We start from the raw sequence: 11,197 nt of genomic DNA, 5'->3' as shown, positions 1-11,197 counted from the left end.
CAATTCATTATGATCCAAAATAACAATTTTATCAGCTGTACTATTTTAATATTTCAATATTAACTCATTTATTTTTAAATATTTTTTCAAATATTTCTGTTGAATCTTAATTTTAAATTTTATATATCGTTTATAGTGATGTATCATGATTTATATCTTACTAATTCTGCATGTTCTAGATCAAAATTAATTTCCTTTCAACCCTCCCTTATGCAGTTATATCCACCAGTTTACTCCTAAAACTCAACACTTTGTTCTTGTTTGACAAATTAAAGATAAAAATATAGGTGAAGAAGGTATAAATAAACACAATTAGTAAAATTAAAATTGAGTGACTTAAGGAATGTACAGAAAATAAATATAAATATAAATATGATCTAAACTTGCTCTTAATTCCAACACTGTAATAACTTGTCCTGTTGGAAGGTAAAATCTAAAATGTTTCAAGTAATAAGGTAAAGCCCTACACCAAAAATAATTAAAGTAAGGCCCTACCTAATGACAAAACACAGTTTGATACATAATAATCTCAGAATAAGTTCTGATAAATTCATCTGCATACATGTTACAAGTTGCATCAAATATTATCTACTATCCTTGCTTGGTTTATACTGCATCAGCACCCTCACTTGCACTCTCTTCTGACATATTCTCACACTTCTTGTTCAGGTTATATGGTGCTGCACTCAACACCCTGCATGAACAGAAACACCTCACACTCAGAATAATTTTTCATCGACAAATGTTAATTGTTAGTATTTTGTTAACGAAGAAGTTGAATCCACAACCATGTACTAACCTTTCCTTGCGCTTCTCCAAAAATCGAGCCAGTGATGCCTTGCGAGCTTGTGGCACAGCTGCATAAAAGGTGAAAAAGAAAATGTCAAATTCATTCAGAAAAACCTTCTGATTGTAGAATCACTGAGTACAAACACTTGCAATGATCAAAACAAATAATTTCGGATGATTATAAAGTAAATTTATCTTACCCCAAATCAAAAAAGTATATGAAGAACTAAAGAAACATTGAACAGCAAGAAATTAGGATACCTGATGGTAGCATGGTGTTTGTGTTGACTGCTTTAGGAGTGTCTGCTTTGTTAACAAAAGTTTTAGGTGTCAGAAATTCATCACTGCTACTTGAAACACTCCCTGATTTTGCACCACTATGTGAAGAAACAGATAAAGGACTTGAGAGTGGTATGGGTTTACTATGTCTGGCTGCCTCAACATTATTAGGCACTGTCACATTAGAAGCAACTGATATGCCATTCCTAGCCATCAACATGATTGCTTTAGCCTGAACAAAAATGGTCAAGCATCAACAATCAGATGCATACTCAATCATTTTATTCATTAATCATGTATGCAGCAAAATATGAGATCAAATACCTTCTCAGGAGTGATATCATCAAACACATTCACGGTGCCAGCATAGAAGATGGTAAGTTTAGGAGTAGATACACATGGTTTCACACTGTTATTTCAAAATGATATAAGTTAGAGAATAACACGTTTGTTCATTGCAGTTCAAGGCTCAAGCATGTAAAAAACACTTGTTTTAGGCCTCTAAAATTACCATGAATGGGGTGCTGTAACAGGTATTCCACCTAGTAGTGGTTGCTTCATACCAGAAGCATTCATATTCTGAGCAACAGTTGCAAAAGGACTCTTTAGGGATGGAAACATCTTCACATTATGAGGGCGGTTCATATAATTCACATCATGTAGTGCAGGATAAGGTGTCAGGGAAAAATGAATGCCACCACCTTGTCCATCATGATTCACAGATTTCTAAGTAATAAGAAAATTACAATCAATGAAAGGGCAAAACTTTGTGGATGAAACAAATCTCTATCTGAACCAAAAGACATGAGGTAGTGCAAAACTTCTTAAAGCTAGGTTCAGATGTAAAGGGCAAGTTCATACAAATCAGAAAGACTAGTATAAGCAGATCTATACCAACTTACATTAACACAAAACTTTTCTGAAACCATATTGGACTGAAAATAAAAAATACCAATCTGAACGCAGTGGAGTCATCTGATCTGATCTGCTAAGAGTGAATAAGTTTTACTCACTTCACTTTAGTGAATATAAAACCTAATTTGCAATTTTGAACAAATGCACAAAAACTGAGAGAAGGTGTATTATTCAAACCTGAGGAGTATTCAAGGACATCAAATGAGGATGGACAGGTACTTTGTTCATAAAGGGCCATTTTACCATTCCTCCTTTTGTGAAACCTAAATACCATCAACATAAATTTCCATCTTATTAGGGTCAGTAAATAAAAAAATAAAATAAAAAAGGAATTTTGCTTCAGTAGCTATATTACTTCAACCCTTTTAGACCCAGAATAAATTCCTGTAAGTGAAAATTTAACTAAAATGATGTTACTTGCTATTTCAATATGATGCTGCAGAATTTAACATGGAACCAAATACAAGCTAAATAGACTGCAAAGGATGCACAAGAGAGGAAGAGGAAAAGATTGTCAAATGTATGATTTGGCATCATTGTAAGTATCACTGTGCAGAAGCATCAACACCCAAATTAACATAACTGGTAAAGAACTGAAGAATGATATATTTTTTTTTTCCAAATTACTAATTCCATACAGTCACATAGAAAAGTTCAAATATAGAAACAAGAGTCACAACACACATGAACTCCCTAACTATTAAATAATCTGCAGCTCTACAGCAGCAGAAGTAAAGTTGCATGAACAGCTTTTATTGGTTAAAGAAGGAGCAAATAGAGACTAAAAAACATGTCCAAACTTATCCACCAAGAAAATTTAGTAACTGATTCAGATGTTCAATTTCCGACAGAAACAGAAACACTGAAGTGGGGATCATACAGAGGTCAGAAAAAGAACAAAAAAACATAGACATGCCTGAGTTTTTGCACCCACAATCATTATTCATCCCTTCCTTCACTTCAACGAACGGTTCCTTCGAGTTCAGACCCATAAAATCCCTCTCCATTTTCAGAGCAAAAAACTAAAGAAATTCAGAAACCCACTCCAAAAGTTTCTTTCTTTACCATTCAAAAACAAAACTGAAGCAACCCCTCTTCCTTTCTCACGTTAACAAACAAAGCAAGCACGCCATAGAAAATAAAACTAAATAATAATATTATTATTATTATAAAACATGTCGCTATAACTGCAGAGAAACAAAAATGAAAAAACGAATAGATAAAACAGAGAGAGGAAGGTATTCGAAAATCCAAGGGAGTAATTAATTTGTTTGAATTAATTAATGAGATTTTGACCGCGAAGATTTGTTTTGTTGTTTTTGAAAAATGAGAGAAACAATGATGAATTATGAACGGTTGGTGAGTTACCGGTAGAAGAACCGGATAGTCCGGTATAAGACCACGTGCGCCTCTGTCACACCTTACTTGTCGTCGGTGTCCGACAGCGATCTTTTGTACCGCCACACATGTTAAAATTATGCGCGTGTGTGTAACACGTGACTACATGTGTTACTGGTGTATCATATCTATTTATTTTCTAATATTAATCATATACCCACTCTTTTTAATGTCTTTTTTCCTCACCACATAAAAACCACTAAACAATAATAAAAATATTCCAACCTGTTAAATGATGAAATTCTACGATCATATTTTATTACAAGCTTAATTAAGTTTTAATTTTTAATAAATTTAGATATTTTTTTATTAATTTTTTTATTTAATGAATATTTAAAATTTTTATATTTTTTAATTGCGTGAATGTTATTTAATTATTATTTTATATCGGATAATATGATTATTATTTTGTTATATTATCTTAATTGTTTTCGCATATTTAAAAATATGAGGTTATAGATGTTAATATAAAAATAATATAAAATAATATAAAATAATATAAAATAATAAATAATGGTAAAAAAGTTATGGAAAGTATGATGATTTTATTATCCAATAAATTTTTAATAAAAAATAAATAAAATAATTCATTGATTTACATTAATATTAGTATTATTCTATGATAATCATATAACTTCATATTTATTGAAACATAAAATAATAACCTACAAAGCAAATAAACATAGATTAGCATGTTGGCTTAAGTCAAGTCAATTGTAGTTAACAAGTTAAACCTAGTCAAAGGTCAACAAGTCAACTAAAGTTGAATCAACTAAGTCAACTTTGGGAATCAAAAATAACAAACACAAATGAAAGGGAAGAAGGATTAATGAACTTCTTTTCTAAACATGTTTAGTCTTCTTAAGCATGTGTCTCCATTCTTGGTTGAGGTCAATCCTTCATCAGTCCCACCCTTAATCCTGCTATAAGAACCTCTTTCAACTCTCACCACCAATTCCGCCAGCGGTTTCTAGCAAATCCAGAAACTCAAATAGAAATCTAGAAATTTCAATGATAGAGGTTGACATACAATTCATACAATTACACAATCCAATAACAACTGACTAAAACAAGAAATCACAGCTCCCCTAACGTGTATAATCCTTGCTCAAATTTGAAATTGATAGACTCTTCTTGCACCACAATTGTTCCAACCCTTGCCTCCTCTCCAGATTAGCTACAACTCCTTGATACTCTCTCTACTCAGCGTCCAAAATTCCCTCTCCACACTACCAAATATAGCTCCTCGCTTGCTCTCTCATATTCTCCCTCTTTTCCTCTCTAAAACTTCCTTAATTATGACAACTAGGGTTTCTGGCCTTTCACATTTATGCAAAAAAAAAAATTAGAAAAAAGGAACTTATTTTGCATAAGCCAAGGTTCAAACACACAACCATCCAATCCCCAAATCAAGTGCACACCCAATTCAACCAATTCATGTTTCATGATAATTCCTATAAATATAGGATTATATTATCACTCATCATGATCAAGCATACTATTATTAAAATAATAACCAATTAAATAACACACAAATGACATACACGAGACTAAAACCCAAGTCCTCCCAACACAATCAAGTATTCTCAACCATTTGAGCTAGTACTATTCCACATCATAAAAGCTAGCATTAATTGTCATAAAGGCTCACACTACTCGCCTTTATTAATTAATTAATTAATTAATTAATTAATTAATTAATTAAATTTCCCAAGTCTTGCATAAAGCATATCTTAAGATATATGAAGGGTACTGTAGAGCTTGGTTTATCTTTTCCTAGGAAGAGCAACAAACAATCTAAAGAAAATTTAGAGGTGTGGTCCAACTCATATTGGTGTGGATATAAGGTGGTTAGAAGAAGTATGTTTGGCTATTTAGTCAAATACATGAATGCTCCAATCTCCAATCTCGTGGTGTTCCAAGAAGGAAAATGTAGTGGCGCTCTCATCCTGTGAGGTTGAATACATCGCCTCTACTGAAACTGCATGCCAATGCTTATGGCTTAGTACGTTGTTGGATGAAATGAAGCTTGAATATTTGAAGCCAATATAGTTATTGGTGGATAAAAAGTCTGCCATTAGCCTATCAAAGAAGTCAATGTGTCATAGGAGAAGCAAACATATAGAGACAAAGTTTCACCTTATGAGGGACCAAGTTAGTAAAGGCAAATTGGAGCTAGTGCACTGTCCTACTGAAGAGCAAGTAACGAATATCTTCACAAAAATCACTCAAACAAAACATATTCGAAAAACTTAGAAGTTTGTTGGGATTAGTACTTTTAGGAAATCTAGATTTAAAGGGGAATGTTGAATAAATCCAATTGTTTTGTTGTTTTGTTGTTCTGTTTGTTACTTTGTATAATTGTTTACAACGATCAACTTAGTTTAGTTACTTGTCATTGAGCTATTTGCATTCTGAAAACGTTCACTCTTGTATAAAATACTTTTATGTTATAATGAGAAATTGTTTTGTTTCTCAATTCCTACTTTCTCTCTTCCTTTCTATCATCCAAGTGAGTTGTCTCTCTTTCTCTATGTAACCTTTCCAAACTAATAGCTCAAAGACACAACTACAACTATGAAGATATGAATCATATATTATTGCATTTACTTCTGGGAATGGACCAAACTAGTTGGGCGAGTCTCACTATTTTTCATCAAAAGCTCATTGTTTTGTTCAACTACAAGAAAACATGAGATAAAGCAAAATATTTGTGAAATTCTTTTTCATGATATTGTTGTTGCAGGAATAAATTAGTTGTTCAGATATTTTATTTCTTTCTTTAATGACATTACCAAGACTCATTGTATCTAAATGTATTTCATCATATAATATCTAAGATAAGTAATTCTTGTTCATAACATTAATGGCCACAAATTCATTTTTTTAAGGTTTGACATGTTTAGAATTATCATCTAACCTATTAACAATAATCATATTTCATGTATGAAACTATAAAATTAATAAAATAATATTAAATGTTAGAAAAATAATCAAATATAAATAATAATAATAATAATAATAATAATAAGGTAGAGATGAAAATTGATAAAGTCAAACAATTCTTATCACAAAAGTAATAAATATAAGATAAAATTGTAAATTTTGAAAAATTTAGAAAGAATTTGGATTGAGGTATGTAGTGTACTGTTCTTAGAGAGGTCTTTAGAGAGAAAACACTCCTACTAGCTTAGTTGGATATAACCCTCGTGTTGATAACATATTATAAAATAAAAATGATAATAAAGAGAATAAGAAAAATGAAGAAAAGAGAATAAGAGACAATGAAGATTAATCTTATGTGTCTTATTCCTTGGAATTATAGTTGGTTTAAAATTAAAATGAAAAAGACAATAACACCATTAATTTAAAATTTTAAGAGATTAAAAATATTTAATTTTAAACCAACTCTAATTCTAAATTAAAAATATTTAATAAAAATATGCATTTTAATAAGAATGTTCATATAACATTTATATACAAATTAAATTTTGTTTTAATCTGGAGAGGAACAAAAATGCTAAATTTAAAAAAAAAATTAGGACCAAATTGAAAACAAATAAAGAATATTAGCACTAAATTGAATATAAAAAACTGACTTTGACACGTAGCATGATATTGGCTTGACACTTGAATTTTTTTTAAATTAAAAAAAAATTAAAAAAATTAAAAAAAAATCACAAAATGACACATGGCATGATATGAGCTTGACACATATACATTTTTTAAATAAAAAAATTAAAAAAATTAAAAAAAGTTAAAAGAAAAATCACAAAATGACACATGACGGTTACTGTTCACATTCCGTCAACTATTTTAACGATGTTAGCGTAAAGAACCAAATTGAATAAAAATGACGAATATTAGAACTAAATTAAAAAAAAAAATTATGATTAAATTAAAAAAATTGAACGAAAAATTGAACTAAACCATTATTTAAGTCTAGGACAAATTATGTATGCCCATTGTGAATACTTGTATAATACAAAATATATAATTACTTTTGTTTAAGTCAATGTTGGCACAAGGAGAAAGTCTTGTAAAAATAACAATTAGCTATATACAAAGGACAAAGTCTTGTTTAACAATTCATTTATTTAAGACGATATTAATACAATAGCATTGTGACTATATAGAATTACTTTTTGAAATAGAGAATTTTAAAATACTCACTTGCTTAAGAAATTGATAGGATTTTCTTATCGAAACAAGAGAAAAATGCTTTATTTTAAAAATAAATAAATTAGACGAACATATAAAATATATTTTTTTTATTGTATTGCCTAAACACTTATTTTAATAAAATAGGTACACACAAGTCAACCTTTTGTGTTTTTTAATATGCTTATTTTAAAAATAAGGACTGCTAATTTTTTAATAAGAAAAACTATATTTACGTTTTAAATAAGTAATTATTTTATAAAATTATTGTTTCAAAAACACTTATTAAAAATTTAATCACAAGGCTCATTAATTATCCTTCCAAAATTGAGGTTATCCATTGGCTTCAAAACAAGATGAAGTTTTCTTCAAAGGACTCAAAGAAAAAGACTCAAAAATCCTTTTATCATTGTATCACACCATCATTGCCACTGTCAACTTTAGTACTGTAGAGGAAGAAGAAGAGTGAAAGAATACTACAAGAGAAGAGAAAAATTACAGAAAAAAAAAAAAACTCATTCCTAAAGCATTATTATGTTCAGGAAATTTTATTCTAGAAATTCTATTCGAAAAAACTTATTTCGAAATATATTTCACATGTTTTGAAAATTAGATCCTGAAAAATTTGTTCCAGTAATTTCGTTCTGAAAATTTTCGGAAGACTTACTATGGATATATAATTCAGAAGTCACTTTTCCGAAACAAGAAATGGTCATTTTCAAAATTTGGGGAGGTGCATGTAGAAATTATTAGGGTTCATAGAAGTAAAAGCCCAAAATGTAAGTAAGACGAGGAAGGAAGATAAGGCCTTGCACTATCAAAATTTCAATATACTTGTTGTAACCATTTATAACTTATATACGTACACAATTTAATAAGATATTAACAATAAAAAAAATAATTATGTATGCCGCTGTTAAAAATTAGAAAAACAAAAATATTGAAAACATTAATTAAAAATAAAAATAGGGTTCGGATATTTGAACTTATTGATTGCCACGAAAAAATTAGCGAAAATATGGTGATTATATAATGACTCTATTTTATTTTTTATTGATATTATCTTAGAGACCCTTAATTTTTTCTATAGTGAAAATAATCTTATCATGATACACGAATATTAAATATCTGTTTAAATCTTCTATAGTATTATAAAACTTTCAATGTGTTATTTTTTAATATTTAAATTCTACTTCCTCGAAAGGGAATTCTCTTATAAAAAACATTATCATCAATAATATTTATTATTATTATATTTAAATTTTACTAAGTATGCATTTTATTTTGAGATATAATAAATGATTTTATCTATTATTTTTTCTTTTTTTAATTTTAATTAACTATATTTTCATAAATATTATATATAGTTGACTTTCAAGTTTTTCCTAAATCTGTACTTTTTTAATTAGGTCTTTATTAATTTTTTTTCGTATTGGATATTCAAAATTTGTATATTTTCTAAAATTGAGTTTCTACTGATTAATTTCCTTTTGTTAATAGGTAAGATGATTGTTACTTTATCAATATTTATCATTTTCATGTGTTAAAAAATATGATACTAATTACAAATTATCACAAATTTTAACACATAAAAATAACAAGCAAGTAAAATAAGGGACAAGATAACATGCACGTGACCCAATTAATTAGAAAAATTAAACTACAGAAACTCAATTAAAAAATATAAAAAATTTAAGGATCCAATAGGAAAAAAAATTGAAACCAACTAAAAGACTTAAAACCTAATTAAACCTATATAATTTTACTATAACATTGAATTAAAGTTCAAATTTAGTACGGTTTATTTTTCTATTTAAGTTTGTATAGAGCTGAAATAACTAAACAAAGTAAATCATTTGAGTTTAACTTAATTCCTGCTAAACAACCTGAATAGGTTGAGTAGATTGAATATGAGAAAATCCAGAGACCCTAACAAACAATGACATAATAGTATAAAGAAATTACAAGAATGACATAATAATAGTAAAAAAAAAAAGTATAATTATTGATTTGGTACCCTAATTTTTTAGTTTAGTTCAATTTGTTCTCCATATTTTTTGTTGGTTCAATTTAGTACCCAATTATTTAAAAGGATTCAATTTGGTCATCTCTGTTAGGTTGGAGTTAACATCGTGACCGTACAAGACAGGTGTCAAGCCGTAAAATTTTTTATTTTTCTTTTAATTTTTTTTAACTTTTATTTAATTTTTAATTTTTTTTAGCCACGTGTCAGGTTACCATTGTGGCAGTTTACATTCATGACACAGTGGTAAAATTTGTTTTCAATTTAGTTCTCTATTTTAAATTTTTGGTTCAATTTAGTATCCTTATTTTTTAAAATGATCTAATTTTGTCATTTTCAATTTGAGATCAAATTAGTAAATAAACTTAATTACAACTTATATATACATGTTACAATAATTTTTTTAATATATACATCAAATCACTTCACCTAAATATTCAAATTATTTTATTTTTTAAATTTTTATATTTTATATATTAACTTATTAACATCATATTATTATCACCTACTAACATACTATCACTCATATTTAAAAAATGTGCCTATACTAATATAATATAAGATTTGTCCTCGTTTATATAATTTCCACTTCAAATTGGTACATCATTTAACACACACATTTGAACTTTGGCTGACGGTTTGGTTTGAATTTCCGCTGCATCTAATTTGAAAGAGAAAAACACATGGCTTTTCAACTCTCCACATGACCATCTTTATATAAATAAAAACCTAACTCCATTTCAAAACCCCTCCTGCAACTCCATTAACATAGTGTTGCTTCATTCACTCCATTCACACTATAATAATCATGGTAATTACCATCTTTCTTCTGTCCATTTTTTCTCATTTAATTTCCAGAGCAAAAAATTTGAGTTTGTTTAAAAAGTTTTGTTAATTAGTCAAGAAATTTTCTCTAAGCATGTCCTTAATCTCTATTTAGGTAACATTTTTTTTTTTTGGTTTTTAATTTTTCTACTTGTGTGGTTGGTGCAGTCTCTTAAAACTTTATTGTTTAGGTCAATTGTGAGGTTTGTGACATGTTTTGTTGGAGAGCCAACGACTTCAATCTCAACCCTCCTATACTACAGTGGTCTTCTTCCTCACAATGTCATTCTATTGAGAATGGTTCGCCATGAGTTGTTAGATCAAGAAAATCACCTCTTCCATCTTCTCATCTCTATGATGAGTTGTTGGTGGTGATATATGTATGTATGCTTATATTTTTTAATTATTTTCAATCTTCATTTTCTGGCTTATTGAATTCAGCAAGAGTTATTTTTGGGAAGGAGAAGCTTTGAGGAAAGAATATATTTGATGTTTTGTATCCTTTGGAAGCGATTACTCTGAGCATTGCTTTACATTTTCTTGATTTTCATGATATGCTAGATATATGAAAGTTTCAAGTTGAATGATCCAAAGAGTATATCAAATATTTTGTTAAACTTATTCCAAATTACTAAGGACAGGTTCCAAGTCTCACATTAATTAAAAGAATAATGTAATTTTAAAATATATAAATAAGTGTAAATTTCACTTTATAGGTCAGTTTTTTTATAAATTTAAATTAGGTTTAAAGTTCACTAATTAACATAGTATAAGAATCATGGGTTAAAGTTTATCCTAGCTAAATTT

At 28.6% G+C, this 11,197-nt stretch overlaps 1 protein-coding gene and 1 long non-coding RNA gene across 4 annotated transcripts; one reads left to right on the top strand and one right to left on the bottom strand.

Annotated features, from left to right (window-relative positions):
• Positions 1–336: 336 nt before the first annotated feature.
• Positions 337–3,222, bottom strand: LOC114171165 (protein TIFY 6A-like). 3 transcript variants are annotated; one of them, XM_028056373.1, is made up of 8 exons: positions 2,900–3,222; positions 2,161–2,246; positions 2,021–2,056; positions 1,580–1,794; positions 1,393–1,477; positions 1,051–1,300; positions 800–857; positions 337–694 (listed from the first exon to the last, which is right to left on the bottom strand). In XM_028056373.1, exons 1-8 carry the CDS (start codon positions 2,988–2,990, stop codon positions 607–609), a joined length of 909 nt encoding a protein of 302 aa, XP_027912174.1. In that variant the 5' UTR covers positions 2,991–3,222; the 3' UTR covers positions 337–606. The 3 variants fall into 3 exon arrangements, with proteins under 3 accessions (XP_027912174.1, XP_027912177.1, XP_027912180.1); XM_028056376.1 differs by having other exon boundaries at positions 2,021–2,053; XM_028056379.1 differs by lacking the exon at positions 2,021–2,056 and having other exon boundaries at positions 2,900–3,213.
• A 7,095-nt stretch (positions 3,223–10,317) lies between these two features.
• Positions 10,318–10,901, top strand: LOC114174338. The gene is made up of 2 exons (XR_003602680.1): positions 10,318–10,376; positions 10,559–10,901. It is a non-coding gene; the product is annotated as an uncharacterized LOC114174338 (long non-coding RNA).
• The last annotated feature ends 296 nt before the right edge of the window (positions 10,902–11,197 follow it).

The sequence above is a fragment of the Vigna unguiculata genome, chromosome 2, assembly GCF_004118075.2.
Source record: "Vigna unguiculata cultivar IT97K-499-35 chromosome 2, ASM411807v1, whole genome shotgun sequence".
Classification (NCBI taxonomy): Eukaryota; Viridiplantae; Streptophyta; class Magnoliopsida; order Fabales; family Fabaceae; genus Vigna; species Vigna unguiculata.
This window is presented reverse-complemented; position numbering and strand designations above follow the sequence as displayed.